Here is a 21,552-nt window from a genome sequence, read left to right as displayed (position 1 = left end):
ACCTATAAGTTCTTTATTAAATTGATAGTGAATAAATTTATGATTAATTCCAAATTAATCATCCATTTATTTACAGACCATGAGTGGTATCCAACAAGATCTCATGACTACCCAATCGATAAAAAAAAATCAATGGAAGACTGATATTTAATCTTTTCAATGGTATGATTTCCATGAAGTCAAATTATTTCATTAATCGATATCTCATCAAAGTTGAGATACATAAATAGTGTCTATCTCAATTCATCTTTGACATAAATGTTTAGTTAATTAAGCAACGATCACATTAACATTAGATCGAGCACTAATTCGTTTCCATTATGATTATAGATTTTAGTTTATTGTTACAATCAAATGATGCAATGAGATATCAACTTTCATACTCGAGAGTAATGCATCATTTGTTGATCCATCATAATCTTACTACACTTCTCGACATAGCTAACCATTACTATTTGGATAGCCCTTTAAAATAGGTCATGTTAGGCTAGTGTCAAACTCAATCAATTGGTGCATGAGACATTCTAGTGATATCAAATTTAAGGATCACATACATTACCGTCCGTTTAGACAATATATTCCATATATACTAGGATATCATCTATGTAGAATCATTTTGACAGGTCAATTCAGTGGGCATGCTCTCAGCATACACCCACATGTTGTGCCAAGTTGACACTTATAAGCTTGATATGTGAAGTTTGTCATTACCTTTCAATAAAGTCATTTAACAGTAAAATAGATTATCATATTATATGTGTCTTTGGTCAGGATAATATTAAGGCTATGAATGCTTTTAAGATAACTATCATATGTGCTTATAGAGTTTTTACAATCAAACTATTTGTTGATTCTTTAATCACAGTTCTACCAATTTAGAGATATTTATCTAGACATAAATATAAACATATACACATATAGATAAAAATTGTCATTTGAATGTTTAAATATAACTCTTTATAGATTTATGTCTTCGAGAAAATTGGCTCTAAGACACTTAGTTCATCGTTATATTATTTATCATTATTTCCTTTTAACCTTTGTGCTTAAAAAAAAAAAAATAGAGAAATCTATAGCTTCCAATGAAGCAAGTATATTTCACCAATAATCTCAAGATATTCAAAAAAAAAAAAAAAAATACCCATATAATTGTCAAATTCAAGATAAACAATATTTTATAACAATTTTCCTTTCACCTATAAATAATTCATATGTACATACCGACATAAATATTCTAATCAAGTGTGGGTTTACCTCATAAAGGCCCAAATTTGCCCATGATTATGTGACATCTTATACTTGAACTTAGAGGCTAAGAACAAAAACATTGTGGGTTAAAAATTACTTTCCCTGAAAAACTTTATATACCGAGGGTTTGGGGACAATTCAAGCTAATTAAAACCTAGAGATCAAAACCAAGCTAATAACATTTTATAACAGCAGCACTATGGCATATATATATATATATAAAGAGGATTATACAACATAAAATAGTATTATTTAGACTGTATAGTTTTGCACCAAAATCCAATGATTGATTAATAATTAAGAGAATGTTATTTATTTCCACCGTAAATTAATATTTAACGTTTATATTAAAGTTGAGAGAAAGAGACAACAAGGGAGAGAATATTCGATCTCAAATTATACACAAGACGAAGAACCATAGCCATATTTTACTTACATGATTGATGGAATCAAATCACTATTTAAACACCAATTTGCCCTATTCTTCTTTATTTCTCTCTCCGGCCACCGCAATCACATGTTATTGTTTCTATAAAAATAATACACGTTCATTATTGTTATTGTTATAAAAATGCGATTGAAAGGGCATTGTTTAGCTTTTTGCCCAGTCCGACAAAATATTTCATTATAATATAATAGGGGTAGCCAATAAGAGGCTGACATTGGTATTTTAAAGTCTGTATAATGGCAATAATGCATAACTAACGCATTCATAATAGATGTTTCAGTGCAATAATTTGTTTAATTGTGGTCCAAATATTTATAATTGACTTGGGCACATCCACAGGTCTTCATCTAATTTTTTATCCATTTGAATTGCCGATTGAAGGTATTATTTATAGTGGTCAAAAACCAGAAAATTAGCTGATGAAGAATAAACAGCCAGACTTTGTCTCCTTAGAAAGGTAACAGGGGACGTTTTTGAGATGGGAATGGTGAGTTTTAGTGGACTAACTAAAATGATAAACATTGTGAAAACTTACAGTTTACCTTGAAAGAAAGATGTTGAATGAAAGATAGAATAGAAAATTAGATACAAGCGTGCTGCTCTTTGATCTTCCAATGTTCTACCAACATTGTGGCCCAAAATGTCAGCATGTGATCCACAGGCAACAGCACAAAAAGTTAAAATTATGATGTTGGAGGTTCACATTTGGACTGTTGGTTGGTTAAGTTAAGCCAACCCACGGCTCTTTTTTGAGGAGAAAATTAAAATTGCCCATGGTTTTTTTTTTTTTTCCCCCTCAGAAATCAGTCTTAACTAATTCCTTTAATTCAAGGGGTTACGGATGTGCGATCAAGGAATTACAGTTAGAAAATGAATTAATATCTACAATGAATGGCCTTAACTGACATTTTGTCAAATTATCCATGTCTTAAAAAATAATAATAATAAAGCCATATGTGCAATAACTAAAACTAATGCATACAAAGTAATTCCAAGATGGGTAATTAATTAAAATAAGCAAAATTTTAAGCGTTTATACGTTTTTAGGCCACCCTAGACAAGTTTTACCAAAATAAGCAAACCATATTTTTTTTACCCTTTTTACCCTTACGTTGATAAACCAAGTAAAAATATCTTTTCTGAGAATGTGCGCCGGTTTACGGCGGTTACGATGATAGCTAGGGATTTTACAGTGAAACCCTAAATATGTCGAATGTATATGGATGTTTTTGAATGTTTCGAACGATTAAAATGATGTAATTTCGATATTAATGGATGCCTAAAAGTGTAGCTGTTGAGAGACAAAAGCACAAAAAGTGAACAGTGTCGCGCAAACTGTGAACAGTGTCATGCAAACTGCGCAAACCACGCAAATACTCTTCACATCGCGCAAACTGCTTGCAAAATCGCGCAAAAAATACTGTTCACAGACTATGATATCTACTTTTGCGCGATGTAAACAATGTTTGCGCGATGTGAACAGGTTTGCGCGATGTAAACAGTGTTTGCGCGATTTGCGCAGTTTGCGCGATTTGCGCGCAGCACTGTAAATTTGCGCAGTTTGCGTGACACTGTAAATTTGCGCGCTTTTGTCTCTCAACGGCTACACTTCTAGACATCCATTAACATCGAAACTACATCATTTTAATCGTTCGAAACATTCAAAAACATCCATATACATAATTCAACATATTTAAGGTTTCAGTGTAAAATCCCTAGCCACCATCGTAACCGCCATAAACCGACGCACATTCTCAGAAAAAATATTTGTACTTGGTTTTTCAATATAAGGGTAAAAAGGGTAAAAAAAATACGGTTTGCTTATTTTGGTAAAACTTGTCTAGGGTGGCCTAAAAACGTATAAACGCTTAAAATTTTGTTTATTTTAATTAATTACCCTTCAAAGATTAAAATGGTTGGCTGGCTATGATGTAAAATTACCTTAATAGCCTTTTAATAAAATTAGAGTTAACGGTTTTAGACCATTAAATTTCCTTTATTGCCTTTTCTAGTATAAAATATCTTACAACCGGCACAGACGTGAGAATTAATTTTAGAAGGGATTAATCAAAAATAACATTATATCAAATTGGGAAAAAAATGAAACTGGGGGAATGTTTTCGATTCTATGCTAGTGTAGGGTTACATCTGACCACTCGTATCATTAGATTATTTTTATGTTATATCAGTTTAAATTTTGTGTTAAAGATCTTTAATTGTAATTTGATTTAAATTAAAATTATATTAAATTTTTTTAATTTTAATCTAACTCTCTAATATTCGAATTGATCAAATCTAATTTAAATTAACTCAAAATTGTCTATTATTTTTACTTTTCAAAGTATTTTTATTATTTTAATTTTTTTATCAAATTACTTTAATCTACTATTAATATAATATACAATATAACATTTTGTTTTATTGACGAATGCTTTAAAAATTTACATATTAAAACTTTTAAATCACGTTAATTATTTGACTAATTAAATCAAATTTTTACTACTTAATAATAAAATAAAATAATTAAATAAAAATAAAAAATAATATAAGTAATTATAATTATACAGAGATACAACTATAAATAACCGGTAAAGATTTCAAATATTTACTATAAGAATGTAACATATAATTACAATATGAGTAAGACTTTTAAAACACGTTAATACTCTAACTAATCAAATCAAATTATTACTATTTAATAATAAAAAATATTTAAATAAAAATAAATAATAATATGAGTAATTATAATTATATAAAGAAACTAATATATATAATTTATAAAGATTTCAACTGTTTTTGATATTGTCTTTCAATATTTCTATAGCTTATCATTAATAAATTCTATTAAAGTAATATTTTTTAAAAATATTTGAGTCAATTTTGATCATATCGAATTATTTTCATATAAACTCTAATGTTATCCGATTTAATTTTAAATTGTATCAAATTAATCTAAAATAAATTTTATATCAAAAGATTCAATTCTAATATAATATTTTTTATGTTATATCGTATTGAATTGATATACCACATTGAAAATTACCAACACTATGTAGGCCGTTACAGTGAAAAATAAATTTTGAATCAGGTTACGGCCGGCTTTCCCAGCATGGCTTGTTTCTGCCCATGGCTCATTACAAGTTTATAATAATAAAATTAGCTATCCTCTAGTCAATATAAATATTAAATTGGGTTTAGTCTTTTCTAGAAGATTGAATAGATTCCAAAGCGCCTCATTTATTGATAACATGAGGCACCTGCTAAACATAAATTGAGGAATCAAACCACTTTCCTTTATTTTATGGTTGTGGTCCGCCAAGAAACTTTTCATCTCTTACCTGGTCAATAATGTCAACCTCATGGCCCCAAACTCAACACAGTACCTTATTATATAAGCAATCTAACTTTCAACCATACTTATTAAACCACCAAGATATCTTATCTCTGAATTATTGTTATTCCAATATTTGTTATATTTATATATAATAAAATTATACGTATTTATTTTAAATATATAAATAAATATATATTTGATATATGTTATTAAATAATTAAATAATTTTAAATTAAAAATAAAATATCATCCAATTATACCCAAAATATATTCATCATGCTTGCAATTTTATGAATGCTAAATACTTGCGGAAATCATAAAATGCAGCCATTTAATCATCAGTGAAATTCTGAATTACTTTTTATGTCAAGAATTAATTGAAGAATAAAAAGAAAGAAAGAAAGAAAGAAAAGTCAAATTGGGCGTGGTCTTTACCAATTCTTCCACGGTTTGCAATGCTTGAAAGTTAGGTTGACCCATAATCTCAACCCCAAGTCAAAAAATCGAGTATAACGAACTAGGACTTTCAAACATCGCTTGACACGTTTCGGGATTTTACTTATAACAAAAACATTATCGTTGAGAGCTTATCAGTTTTTAAACAATAAAGGAAGGCCTATCACCGAAGGATTAATTTGACAAAGGCATAACATTAATCACGCAGCTGCATGTGCTTCCATAGCCATTGGATATCTTTCACCACTGGACCAATAAAAAAAAAAAATAACGAGACGCACTTTTTACTTTGTCTCCTGGTGTCTTCTTCCATCTCTCCAGTTCTCTTGCCCTTCTCAAAAGCAAACGTTGGTATCTTTTGCTTTCTCAACAATAAATTTCTTACACAAAATAAATAGTAAATTGTAGTATCACGATATTACAAAGGCCAAAGGACTTATTCGCACCAAAGTGTGCTGTTTTTTTTTTTAATTTCTACACATTAACCATTAAAAACTCAAAACCTAGTACGAGAAGTTAACTTTAATAATTTATTATGTTCGTCTATAAGTAAAATAACTGTTAAAATGTCAAAAATGCCTTTTAATTAAAATGACTATTTTATCCTTTTTTTAATGACCAAAATATCCTCCCGTTTAAATCACCAGCTTAGTGTATCAATCATGATAATTAAGAGTAATATTACGTGTATCCATTTTTGGTACATAAATATATATATACTCATATGTGTCATTATATGATTGATACATATAAATGTGTATATATTTGTGTATCTAAAATAGATACACATAATTTTATTAGATAATTAATGTAAGGTTTTTCTTCATAAAAATAGGGGTCCCTGCAGTCCTTCTCTTTCAGAGAAAAGAAAAGATTCGTCTGTCGTCGCCGTGAACCGATCATGGTGTGGTTTTTTCTTTGAAAAGAAGAAACTGAAAAGAGAAAGGGAAGAAAGGGAAGGAAGGAATAGAGAAAATCTTGTGCCAAAGGACTTCGTTTTTTTTTTCGGGTGAGTTCTGCTTCAGTCATGGTGTGGTTTTTCTTTGAGAAGAAGAAAGTGAAAAGAGAGAGAGAGAGAGGAAAGGCAAGGGAGAGAGAAAATCTTAGTGCCAAGAGATTTTTTTTTTCCTTCGAATTTCAGTTGATTTTTTGTGACACGTGATTGTATCTTATTTGATAAGATATAAAAAAAAAAATTTAATTCACCGATTTTTTTGAATTTGAATGTTAACTGACAAAAGTGGCCTCGACGTGTCGCAAGTCTATTAGCCAAAATTTTCCAAGTGAATCAGAACTGTCCATTTCCCTCAAAATTTTACAACCGTCGATGCCTGATAATTATGCGCTTGACAAAGCAGTAGAGATGAGTTGCGTGTGCGCCGCTGATTTTCCCAAAATATCGATGGCTTTTCGTTCTGTACGACACGTGTTCCTAACAAGTTCAGCCACGCCAACACTTTTTAATAAATCGTTGATTCATTCCGCACAAATCGGAAAAGAATCTGCCCAATTAAACAGTGTCCTCCACGCGTCGCGATATACGAGATAGCGTAAAAAATTTTTGAATATTCGTCGCTGCATTTAATTTTTTTGCAGATTTCGTTTTAATAAAGGAATATTTCATTTGTTTATTAAAACTAACACCGCATTTCCTTAAATGCCCTTCTTCCTAACGTTTTGCGTTAAAGTTAATCTTTTACGGATGGATTTTGGATTTTTGGATTTTTAATAATTAATAAGGGAGAATTTCAAAAACATCGAGGTTTGGCTGGGAATAAGTTCTTTGACCTATTACAAATGATATGAAATTTTATGACATTAGAAAAGTATTATTTTTCATTCAAATTTTTTTTTTGAAATTTAAAATTAATTTGCAGTAATTAAAAAATTTAAACTATCATTTATAATTTAATTTTTTATTAAAAATAAAATTAAAATAGTTATTTTAGTGTTTATATTAAAAAAATATAAAATTTATTACTTTTTCTCCCTTAATTTTTAGAAACTAACAATTTCACTCTTATATAAAGTTTTCACATTTTGAAAAGTAATATTTTCACTCTCAAACTTAATGTTCTCACATTTTTCAAACTGCAACTGTCTCCTAAAACTTTCAAAAAAGCAATTTCACCCCACTCTTCAACTTCAGCGTCTCGCATCCTTTTCGCCCTCCTTCTTCTTCTGAACAGATGGTAGGTGATATGACAAAAAGGTAGAAATCTCTTTGTCATACTGTACGACGAAAAGATGAAGATATTTTTATTGCTTCACCTATTACCGATTTAGGAGGAGGAGTTCGGAAGCTGAAATTAAAGAATGAGGATGAAACTACTATTTTTGAAAGTTACAGGGGATGACATAGTTTAAAAAATATGAAAATCCTAGATGTGAAGATGAAAATATTACTTTTCAATGTTTAAAAACTTTAAGTAAGGGTGAAATTATTAGTTTTTAAAATCTAAGGAGAAAAATGTAACGAGTTTTATATCTTTTTAATATAAATAGTAAAATGATCATTTTATCCTTATTTTTAATAGAAAAAATAAACAGAAATTAAATTATGAGTAAGAATTTAAATTTTTTAACTATCACAAATATAATTAACAAAGGTACGTTAGTTTATATGAAATTTTGAACACTTTCCAAAGTGTAACAGAACATGGTAATTCTGTGGAACAGAGTTGCCAAAGTGAACGTGTTTAAACCTGATCCGACAAGTCAATTGAATTGCTCTCAAATACAGCTAAAAAGGGCTACATATCAATAATTGCGGGTGCCTAAATCTTCAGGAAGAATAGTAGATAGGAAAGGAAAACAGCTAGTTTTGAGTCAATTCATTTTTTTTTTTTTATGAGGGGCTTACGGTTGGATTTGAATAGAGGCACATGGTTTAAGGGCTTCTTTAAAATAGAAGAAAATATGGGGAGGAAGAAATTTTCTTCCCCATATAAAATACACACAAATGTGGCAAAATTTTATTGGCATCTGATAAATAGATCCAGTCTCTTTTCATCTGTTCTTTCCGCTACTGCAATGGACAGAGCAGCAGCAACAACCACAATAAGAAAAACTATTAACTTCCTTGCAGCTTCTAATGCCGGAAAAATGGCTGCCAATTCATATTTAATCCAAACACCATGGCCTTCCACCAGACCAGAAACACTTTCTATATATTCCTCTGGTAGATCTTTCTGCTCTACCTTTCCAAGCCATCAAAGAGGTTCATCCTCCTCCTCTAGACACAACACCCTCTTTCTCACTCACTGTTCCACTAAACCAGGCATTGACAACAATAATGCTACGAATAGAAACCCTTCCATTGAATTTGAATCCAATTCTAAGGCACAACGTATAGCCACTCCCTCGCCGAATCAAGCCCTCACATCAACATACTCCAGAGGTTTGGTTTTTGACTTGGGTCCAAAAAACTCCTGGGATGGTACAGAAATAGGGTCCCCAGTTGTGAAAAGATTCATTGGCGACAATGAGGAAAGGTGGTATATGTGGTACCATGGAAGCTATGATGGTGATAGCAATTCTGATTCCATTGGACTAGCACTTTCAAGTAATGGAATTCACTGGGCACGAGGTCCAGGAAACGTTAGGTCTTGTGCAGATGCCGGTGCGGTAATGAATTGCAGCAAGAACTGGTGGGCTTTCGACACCGACAGTATTAGGCCCTCTGAGATGGTGATAATGTCTAGCCCAATGTACAGCGCGGTATATTGGCTTTACTACACAGGATTTAGTTCTGAAGAAGTAGAGATTCCAGAAGCTCTAAAAATCTCTTTAGAGAACCCTGAGAAAGTTCACTTCGAAAATGGTAAGAATGAAAATCAAATTGTTGGTAAACTTTACAAGTCTCTTCCAGGCTTAGCATGCAGTCAAGATGGTAGGCACTGGGCTAGAATAGAAGGAGATCATCACTCGGGAGCTTTACTAGATGTTGGGTCAGGCAAAGAATGGGATTCTTTGTTTATTGCTGGACCTCAGGTGGTTGTTCATTCAAGTGAAGATCTCAGAATGTATTACTATTCATTCGACGTCGAGAAGGGGCAGTTTGCTATAGGACTTGCAAGATCCAGAGACGGAATCAGATGGGTGAAGTTGGGAAAAATAATGGGTGGGGGATCAAAAGATTTGTTTGATGAACTTGGTGTAAAGAATGCGTCCGTGGTAAAAAACCCAAAAGACGGCAAATATTTGATGGCATATGAGGGTGTTGATGCCCATGGAAACAGGAGTATAGGACTGGCAGTATCTCCCGATGGGCTAAAAACTTGGAAGAAAGTACAAGAAGAACCAATTTTAACGGCTTCGGAAGAGGATGGATGGGACAATAAAGGAGTAGGATGTCCATGTCTAGTTACAATGGAGGATAATGTAGATGAATGGAGATTGTATTATGTGGGTATTGGGCAAGGAGGAAGGACAGGAATAGGAATGGCAATTTCAGAAGGCAGTGATATTAGAAATTTCAGAAGATGGGCAGGTTTTCAGTTGTAAGATAAAATGTATAGTATTGGTGTATGTTAACATAATCTCTACTTGTTCAATTAAACTGGTTTTCAAACTCTAATTCATGTAATCACCGAAAATATATCTGATAACTGAAATAAGCTTAACCAATGTACATACACCCTCCTTGTCTTTTGTTCCTTCAAGTTTCCGTTATTGCAAAAGAAATACATCTACACCCGGTGCATATTTCCCTCTTCACCTCTTCAATTTCCACAACATTCTTCTAACATAATTCAAAACCAAATTACAAATCGAATACCCAGTAAACTCACTTACTTCTTTACCAAAGGAGGAAAAAAAAAAAAAGCAGAAGAAAAGAAAAGAAAAGAAAAATCACACATAACCTTCTTAGTTGCCGGGACCAGTCGCTAAGAATTTAAGATTAGTAACTCGATTCATTCACTTAAGAATTGATCTGGGGCATAGCTTTTTATATGGATTAGAAACCCAAACTAATGATCCCATTCCTATTTCAAATATAACCCAATTGGCCCAAATCATTCCCAATTCTTATTCATTTTCTCGGCCCAAGGGTCCTCACTTGGCCCAATTCTTATTAATTAGCTAAATTCACTCATTCGAGCGTGATATAATCATAAGGGTCATGGATAGTCCACTTGAAAATGAAATTCAAGGAAGTTGACCAACTTGTAAAGAATATCATCAAATTTGGCAATCTCAAGAAAGTTAAAAAAATTTGTGTTTAATTTTCATGCTAATTGTACTTTATGTTTTGTGTTATAGTGTTATTTAAGATTTAAAGATTGAATATCATGTCAACAAAGCTCATAAGAGCATTTATGAAAAGACAAAGTGATGTGTACAAGAGTCATTCCATTATTGGTTTAAACAAATTTTGCAAATCCTTTACCCCTTTGGATGCTCTCATAAATATGGTGTCATGTCTAACTTTAAATTCAAATTGTATTATTATACTGTTTTGATAGGGGACCTCATTTTTATTGTAGCACTTAAGTGTTTTTCTTAGAAAACTTGATTTTTTTTATCCTTTCTCTTTTAACAAACAATTTTCAATATGACTTATTAATCTGATATGATATGACACAAAAAAAATTAGGTTAAGGTTAATTTTTTTTGACACGAAACGTATTTTGGGTTAATCTGATATGACTTGAAATTAAATCGGATAATGTTAAGGGTTAAGGTTTATATGAAAATAACCTGATATAATCCAAATCAATTCGAATATTTTGAAGAAATTTTATTTTAATAGAATTTGTTAAAAATAAATTATAAAAATTTTGAAAGACAATATCAATAACAATTGAAATCTTTACCAATTTTGCTATAGTTGTTTCCTTATATAATTATAATTACTCACATTATTTTTTATTTTTATTTAAATATTTTATTTTTTATTAAGTAGTAATAATGTGATTTGATTAGTCAGATTATTGATGTATTTTAAAGGTCTTAATATGTAATTTTTAAACTATTTGTAAACTAGACAAATGTTGTATTGTGTGTTTTAATAATAGTAGGTTAAAATAATTTGGTGAAAAAATTAAAATAGTAAAAATATTTTAGAAAGTGAAAACAATAATAATTTCGGGTCAATTTGGATAGGATCGGGTCAATTCAAATATTTAAGGGTTGACTTAAGGTTAAAAAATTTTGATATGATTATAATTCAGATCGGGTTAATGTTAAAGGTTTTTCACATGAAACCTGAACTGATACGATATAAACGTGATCCAATAACTTGAACTGCTAGGTCTAGTCACAATACATTTTAATAAGTTATTTTATCTCTTTTCTTCTTATCAAAACAAATCACAAATATTTACCTTCACATTTATAAGGCCGCAATTTACTCACCTTGAATTCATTTCATTTCAACTTAGAATCATATCAACTAGTATTAGAGCTTTAATTACCTAAAATTGAGTTATTCTCTCTTGATCTACTTGTTGGTTGACAATTGTATTTCTGGTCGCAAGAACTTTGGCCAAAAGTGTTGCTTTGGGTAAATTTTATTGATTTAGCTACTTTCCACCTTAAAAACTATCTCCAACCCTCTTTAAACACTTCCCACACATTTAATTAGCCTAAGCATTAACCATAAACACTCACAAATTCCCCTCACAAAATCTGCCCAAACACTTAACCCATACTTTCCCTGGAACACTTTCACTTTAACATGTCTCATAAAAGCCAATCTTTATCCCCACATATACCACAGGAAATTGAACAAAGAAAATTGCAAGGAGAAATTCATGAAATTAGAGAACTTGCAGAAGTTCTCCAAATCATGAGAACATTTTCCTAAAACTAAATGTTATGTGTATGAAACCATTATGCTTAACTTGTTTTTCTAGCTTGTGTCAGGTATTCAATACTCAAAATTTGTATTCTTAAACACTTGTGGGTGAAATCATATATAACTATTGTATTAGGCGCAATTCTTGACAAATTAACTATAAAGAAGCTTTACAAGTGATAATTAAACTTTAAGATAGTTTGCTTGAAGAAGTGAATGTAAGACCCTTGTAAGAGAAAACTTTGAACCATTATAAACTAAGGCTTTCTTATCCTTACTTTTTATTTTTGTGCTTTTAGTTATTGTTGGTTGTTTAATTCATTACTTGTGCATTAAAATTTAAAAAAGAAAAACTTATTCAGCCCCTCTAGGTTCCTTTTAGCCATTCAAAGGGTTTTTCATGGTCTGTGGAGTAGAGATTTATATTAATTGCATTAGAGAATAGAGCTTGTTCACCAAAAATGCTAGAAACCATAGGTTAGACAATGGTGCATGGCCATGCACATAGAGATCAATAGTTGTACACACCCTAAGAAGAAGATTATATGTATGTGCATGGGTGCATAATTGTAAATTTGAATAAAATTAGTGTATGAACATGCATTATGGGGTGTACGATCGTACCTAGAGCATAAGGACACATGACCATATGTTGGTGGAGCGCACTATCGTGATGAGTTGGATTAGGATTAATAGATGTAAGGGAGAACATTAGAAGTCCATAAGTCAATATAATGATGCACAATTGTGACTTAAATGAGTGTATGACCGAGCATAGTCATTTAAGTAAACAGGTGTAAAAGGTTGGTTACACCCATACATAAGAGATAAATTATTATTTTACCCCTATATTGTGTGTTAGAATGGGGGAAAAGGACATAAAAGCCTTATTACAACGAAGTTAAGGCAAATAGCAAATAAAAGGTGGCCAATTGTCTTGAAGACCACATAGGCCCTAAACAAAGCAAATTCAAGTCGAATTTAGAGAATTTTAAGAAAAGTGAGAAATGATGATGCATATTGAGATAACCATAAATTGTGGTCAAACTAGCATGAAATAGGTGAAAGCATTTAGGTTATAGTTAGATGACAATGACATGCTTCATGCATTCGAGCTAAGGTGTATAATAGTTCACTTATATTCAAGTATGTATGGAAAGGGAAAATTCACTAGATTATTTATCTCATGGTCAATGAGATACTTTATGTATGCGCCCATGGTAGGAGCCATCCGAGTATGGTTTTGAATTAGTTGTCTTATAGCAATGTGTACATGTAAATAGAGGGACTGTGTGAAAATGATAGGTGAAGAAGAAGATGTAAAGAATGTTATGCATGTAGGTAGAACATGAATCAAAACATGATTAAGACATATAAGATAGGGCTGAAACTTTTACCTATTTTTTTGCCTCTTATAGGGATATAAGATGATTAATTAAACTCCTTACTTGAAAAACCTCCAAAGGAGTGTACCTTCTAAGTCAAATCTTAGATAAAGGAGAGAACTTTTAGCTTGTTTTGTGAGAGAAAATAATGTGCAAAAATGCTTATGTTAGTTCAAAATGAACTGAAATGCACTTTATATAATGGTGACCCATTTTGCAATTTCAAAATTCTCATTTGGCATAACAAATTCATAATTTGAAGCTTTACCATGCATGTATATCAAATATATACCTTAAACATCTTAATTTCATCTTACTAACATCTGAACTTTTAAAATGTTATTTTTTACACTCTTATAATATTTTATATGATTTTTATTATCCCTCAAAAGGTGTTAGCCATCTTTGGATAATTAATTCTCCCTTTAAAAAGTTTGGTTTATTAGTGTGACTCATTAGGTTTACCGTGGCATAGCCATAAGTCTTTGGATAATTAATCATGATCCGCAAATACACAGAAAACTAGGGTTGGACTCAAGCTGAGCAAGCTCGAGCTTGGCTCGGTCGAGCCCGAAATGAGCTGGCATTAGCTGAGCTCGATTGAGCTCAAATTATTCGTCAGATTTTCTAATTAAAAATTTTGATACAAAACGATGTCGTTTTGACCAATATATATTAAAAACGATGTCTTTTTGATAACGAAAAACGAGCCGAGCCGAGTCAAATCGAATTTGAGCCCGAAATGAGCCGGCCTTAGCCGAGCTCGATCGAGCTCGAGCCACCCATATATGAACTGAGCCGAGCTTGAGCTCGGCTCGACTCGAATCTAGCCCTACAGAAAATACAACGACTATGGTAAACATCTAATAATGTGTTATAACCCCTAAACCATGATGAAGAAATACTCCATCAAACCTAATATCTTCGATCGTATATTTCATATAGGTAATATCCTTCCATTGTTCAATCTAGATAAATTTTGGACCTATGGATTGTCAAAGTCTTAATTTCAATTATTTACAAATAATCGATTTAAACATTCATAACATGTCATAACAAATATTTTTCATATGAATTACATTATACTTTGGCCAGAGATTTGATTTCCAATATTTATTGATGTTCACTTTAGAACTCAGATTCGAATCAAATAAATAGATATTCAAAAGCCAATACTTTTTGAATCAATGGATCTCATCTTGACCATCGCTCTTCTCCGCATACAAATAACGTATGATCAATATGGTTTGTCTTACGAGATGTGGTTAACTTTGTATATGTAACCTCTCCTAACCATTGGGTGTGTTACAGAAAAACGATATGAGTTCCCCTATTTTAGAGGGTCCGGGGAATATTTTTCTCTTTTTCATTATGCCCTGTAACACTCCCAATTTATAATTCACACAAACCAGTCCTACCAATCAACTGGATTTTTATCAACTTAATCACAATTAGTAAAATAAGTACATAATAATAACCATCATAAAAATTTTCACCCACAAAAACTTTATAATCAATTTTCATAACTAGCTGTATATATATATACATATCCACCAATATCTACATCAAGTATATATATATATATATATATATATAGACATATATTCACATATACATCAAAACATATATATATTAATAAAAATATGGTGCCTTCCTCCCTTAGCCTCATGTCTCATTAGTACTCCCCGGGAACCTTTGCTGCATTTCTTTACGTGTAAAATATTAAATTAAACGGAGTGAGCGACTGTGGCTCAGTAAGAAAATCATACTAAACACTTAAAGTATTTCATACCAGTATTAATCTTTTCCATACTCAGCGTGTCTGAACTATTTACAACAAAATAATTGACACAGAACACGCATTTAACACATATCATAATTCTTTTCTTTCACACATTTATTCATTTCCTTACTATACAAATATGATTCACTCATTATGATTTATGCATGTATGAGTGCCATGACATTTTTATTTTCTGATCGTACATCTTTCTCAACTCTTTATCAGCCACACAGGCTTGTATGCATAATTCTAATGCAAATGACTTTCATAAAATATTTACTAATTTGTTTCTCTCTCATTCTCATTGATCGATTTAGACTACATATGATAGTACTTGCAGTCACCATACAAAATATAATTCTCTCTTACATGCATATTTTTTTTCTTTGCTGTCCACACAGTACAGCTGATATTTTTCTTTTGCTGTCCACACAGTACAACTAATATTTTTTTCTTTGCTGTCCACACAGTACAGCTGGTTGTCCACACAGTACAACCGATTATTTTCTTTGCTGTCTACACAGTACAGTTGGTTGTCCACACAGTACAACCGATTATTTTATTTGTTGTCCACACAGTACAGCTGACGTGTAAGGATTTTTAGTACGTTTTCTGCTTTCCTGTATCATATGAGTCATTATAAAAACATGCATGACTTAGAAAATATTTTTCCTCTTTCTTTATTTTTTCTAAATCATGCATATGTTATGATTCCTCATGTATGCATATATAACCATAATATGAAATATGCGCATTTGTTATTTTCCCTTATTCTTTTCATTCCTTCTCAAACATCATGTTATTTTCTCATGCGTTTATATATAAATATATATCATGTCTCAAATTAATTTCAATTATACAATATAGGCTTAATATAAGGGTTATTTCACATAACATGCACATAATTAAACAACATTAACCTATATCGCATAAAATGACATTTTTGCCCTCATGGCAAAAATTTACCTTTTTACCCTTATGTCCAAAAATTACATCATGAATCCTAATGAATTTCTTTATCCTTTTAAGCATAAATCATCTTAATTCTAATACCTTACATACTGATATAAGTAAATGTTATTTAAATAACCTAACTCAAATTTACTTCAAGTATGTAAAGTATGAAATTCTTACCTTTTCTTTGCCAAATAGGTGATTTAAGCTTATTCACTTTCTTTTCTTCTTCTTGGCAACCTTAATCAACCAAAAATATAATCATTCATCAAACTCCCAAATTTCACATATCTTAAAAATTAAATTTCTTACTTTAGAACTGACCAGAATTGACAGATCTACATTTTTTATAACTGGGGCCTCTGGAAATTAGGTGGTTTAGCTAGGTTTTTGGACAAATTTTGGTTAAGGAAAGTTTTTAGCTCAACAATGGAGGTTCTCGGCAAAATGGAAGAGAAAATGAATAGAAATAAATTTATAAGCCTATTGGACCATTTTGCCCTTAATCTTTTCCATAAATTACTATTTTATCCTTAGCCAATTACCAAAAACCCTTAGCACCACCATATAATTTCAAGTGTGCCCTTCAATTTTAATTCTCACTTTGTCCCTTGAATCTTTATAAAATGACCATTTTACCCCCTTTGAAAAATATTGCTCATTTAGCAGTTTTCTATAATTCTTTTGCAATTTCTTTACACAACAAGTTATAAAATCAACTCTAGGGGTAATTTTGGAAGTGGAGTTTACTGACACACCTGAATTTGGATGTTACAGTATATATACATCACATGAATCACACGTATCCGTATCGGATCTGACCATGATGTCTCAAGTCAAAGAATTACTTCGTATATTAGTACGATCTTATAATAAGTCATTGACTACGATTTTATGATCATGTGACTTATAGTTATTAGTCATATTCAAAAAATGGTTCTCTAACTGTTAATATAGACTAATACCCTAATGACATGAGCTTTATCATCACTCGCACTAATATCAACTCATGACATTCAATGAAGATATTCAGTATACCTACTATGTGATATAATTGTCCAAGTTATATCACATTTATAGGGAACAATATGATGATTTAGTTTATATTAAATGACTTATCTGAATAGTTCATACACATACTTTATATTATCGCAAAATAAAGAAAACAATTTATGCATAAGAACAAAAAAACTACTTCTTTATTAATAAATTATTTAAAAGATTATATACAAGATGAAAGGCCCTAAAAGCAATAACACGAATAGTTTCTAAGGCATACACTAACACTATGATCAAATTTCTTGCGTGATCTGGGTGTCGACAATTACCCACCTTAAGTCAGACAAACATTATGCTATGTGCACCAATAATAGTTGACATATTAGATGTCATCAGATATGCTTTCACAAGACATACAAGATGCCTAAAATAAGGTATAAGTATCCTATTGATACAATGAGTTTATGACTAGTCATATGAGATGATAAATGTAACATACCCTTTTTTTTTTTTTAAAAAAAGGGAGATATTTTTGATAAATAAAATATGATAAAACATTGATGGATATTTAAGGAGAAGAATAAGAATAAATAAATATAGATGTAAAGAGTTATTAATAGGTGTGCTATTAGAGGAATTTTTATCTTTGAAATTAACATTAAAATTTGAAAAGGGATTTTAAGATTGGATGGATTTTTAAGGATGGAAACAAGGGATATAATTGGATTGATTTAAAAATAAAGAGGTATTAAATAATTATAATTAAATGAGTCTTTATCCTTTTGAATAGATCTATATAAGTTGTAAAGTTGTTATTCCAAAGGTTTAGACATTATAAGAAAAATAATAATATTAGTTTTCTTTTCTACATTTTGGCAGTTGAAGAAGGGGAGGTGTAGGGCTATTTCGATTCAATCAGAGGCTGAAAATTTAAGTAAGTATAACCTTTCCCTTTCATTATGTTAAATTTTAGGATTATGATTTCTTTTATTAGATTATTATTGATTTAGGTTTTGAATTTTGTTAGCATAGTATTGGTGATACAATTGTGTCTGTGCATATTGAAAACTAAAAATCATGGACAGTTTGCTATTCTATCTTTGTTAAATGTTTTGATAAGGAAATTTATTTCATTTGCAACTGAAAACATTTTTTGGAAATTCTATAACATGTATTTTCAATTATGTCAAATTTTCATATATATTTTTTTGATAATTATAGAATTTATTAAAAATCTTAGAGCAATGTTTGTTCAATAAAAAATTTTGCATTTTGGCAATTTGATAGTTTGAATTTCTTGATTGTTTTGACCAAGTATTTTAACTCAATTTTATCTTAAATTTTTTTTGAAAATTTCATTATATGTCTATTCATTTATGTCAAAATTTCATAAATTTTTTATACCTACAGAAATTATTAAAATCAAGTAATAGGGCTTGTCCAGTAAGTATTTGATTTTCTTAATAGTGTTGATGCCCTCTCTTTATTGAACGTTTTGAAAATGAAATTTAACTTTATTTAATTTTAAAAGTTTTATAAATATTTTCTTATATATCTACTTTAATTTATCTAAATTTTGTGAATTTATGATAAGTGATTAATTTATTAAAAATCTTGTAACCATAACTATCTAGTTAAAAGTTTGTATATGCACAGTTGGTTTTATGGAGTTTATTATGATTTATGTTAGCAGAAATTAAATGATTTTAGGATCATAAAAAATATACCTAGATTCGATATTCTTGTACTCTGATGATGATTGATGATCCACGCGTTTCAATTATCAATCCACAACACAATTTGATTGATTGTCTTTTTGTATTCTATGATAATTTTTTTCAGAGAAAGAGTAGCAGAAGAGAGAGCACAATTTTGAGAGTTCTCAAAACCTCTATAGAAATTACGTAACTTATTTATTAATATGAGAGGCAGTTGGAAATTCAAACTTTAAAATTCCAACTACAATTAACCTCTATAACTATCAAGAGTAATAAAGCCATTTTCTCTACAAGGGTTAACTAATAATATATTTTAACACTAATGGATCAAGTCAACCTATTATGGGTGATCCAAATCCAATAATTTAATATTAGAATTATGATTTGTAAGGTTTATAAACTAATAAAAGATACTTCTAAGATTAAGATTTGATAGTATTAAGTTTGATTGATGATTGTGATGACAACGTGAAGACATTTCATCTCGTTGGGTGATTAAAGCTGTAATTAAAAATTTTTGAATTAAGTAAAAGCTTACACAATACGTAATGATTTTTCTTTTATATTGAAAATGTTTATATGATGATTCATATTATAAAATTCTTTTTATTAAGATTGATAAAATATGTTATGATTTTATTTTATGACTATATGATAGAAGTATCTAATTTTTTTATCTAAAATATTTGTGAAAAGTGTTTTTTGATTTTTTATATAGAAAAAAACTTATGCTTGATTATATGGTTGTTAAAACGAAGGTATTTGAATGAATTTCTTGAATAAAGATTTTCGAATAGTTTTCAAAAATAAAGATTTGTGAGAAAGAAGGGTTTTATAACATTGTTTTTGTCGATTGTCCATAATAAGATGAGAAATTGATAGACTTATGAATTGATAAATATGAGTGGATCATAAAACATCTAAGGACATTTTGCATGATGAAAGGTTAGCAGATCAATTATGAATATGAATGATGAAAAGTTTGTAGACCTATATGAATATGAATATGAATATGATAAAAAGTCTACAAACTAATACTAATATGAATACGGTAAAGGGTCTGCAAACTTATACGAATGTGAATACTTATAATGAAAGGTTTGTAGACATATTACCTCTTTATATTTTAATACCACAACTATAACACCCCAAATTCTAAACTCATTCGAATTGAAAAGCTACTTATTTCTATGACATTTTTCTAAATAAAACGTAATTCAACATCAACATATTCTTATTCCATTCAATAATAGTTCCAAAAGTAATTAAACATAATCAACGTCTTGTAAATAATAATCTATAATTACATAATTCATAAACTATAAAATCTAGACATCAAGACCCTTCAATTACTCAGCTTGCCTTGACTTCATTTTATTTCACTCATACCAGTTATTCTAGAAAATTTATTCTGCAGAATGATGGAGACAAAAAGTGAGCTAACAACTCGGTAAGTAAAAATAGACATAATGTATAAATTTTTATAAACTTTGTATCATAAAAACTTCTTTACTTTCAAAACAATTAGTCATAAGGAAAAACAAGAATAACTTTTCCTATTCATTAATCATAAGGAAAATAAAACACTTTTATATTCATTAATCTTAAGAAAATGTAATATACCCTTTTTATAAAAAAAAAAGAGACTTTTTTTATAAATAAAATATGAGGAGACATTGATGGATATTTAAAGAAAATGATAAGAATAAATAAATAAATATAGATATAAAAAAATATTATCTTTGAAATTGAAATTAAAATTAAAATTTAAAAAGATGAACTTTTAATGATGGAAAAAAGGGATATGACTGAATTAATTTAGAGATAAGAATGTATTAAATGATTATAATTAAAAGAGCCCTTATCCATAGGAATAAATCCATATAACCTGTATAATTGTTATTTCAAGAGTTTAGTCTTTATAAGAAAAATAATAATATTAGTTTTCTTTTCTACATTTTGCCATTTGAAGAAAGAGAGGTGTAGGGTTATTTCGATTTAATTAGAGGCCGGAAACTTAAGTAAGTATAACCTTTCCCTTTCATTACATTAAAATTTAGGATTATGATTTCTTTTATTAGATTATTATTGATTTAGGTTTTGAATTTTGTTAGCATAGCATTGGTGGTAGAGTTGTGTTTGCATATTAGAAACTGAAAATACTGAATAGTTTCTTATTCTATCTTTATTAAATGTTTTGATGAAGAAATTTATTTTATTTGCAATTGAAAACCTTTCTAAAAATCTTATAAAATGTATTTTCAATTATGTCAAATTGGCATAATTTTTTGATAATTATAGAAATTATTAAAAATTTTAGAACAATGACTTTTCAATTAAAAAATTTGCTTTTCAGGCAATTTGATGGTCTGAATTTCTTGAACATTTTGATAAAGTATTTTAACTCAATTGTATCTTAAAATTT

The 21,552-nt window shown here is 29.8% G+C and overlaps 1 protein-coding gene across 1 annotated transcript; it reads left to right on the top strand.

The window, feature by feature from the left end:
* The first annotated feature begins 8,429 nt into the window (after positions 1 to 8,429).
* Positions 8,430 to 10,119, top strand: LOC123215668. The gene has a single exon (XM_044635863.1). The coding sequence runs from the start codon at positions 8,520 to 8,522 to the stop codon at positions 9,990 to 9,992; it is 1,473 nt and encodes a 490-aa protein (XP_044491798.1). The 5' UTR covers positions 8,430 to 8,519; the 3' UTR covers positions 9,993 to 10,119.
* Positions 10,120 to 21,552: the final 11,433 nt, after the last annotated feature.

Source organism: Mangifera indica, chromosome 5 (genome assembly GCF_011075055.1).
Source record: "Mangifera indica cultivar Alphonso chromosome 5, CATAS_Mindica_2.1, whole genome shotgun sequence".
NCBI classification, from domain to species: Eukaryota; Viridiplantae; Streptophyta; class Magnoliopsida; order Sapindales; family Anacardiaceae; genus Mangifera; species Mangifera indica.
Note: the sequence above shows the minus strand (reverse complement) of the source record. Positions and strands in the feature narration are given on the sequence as shown.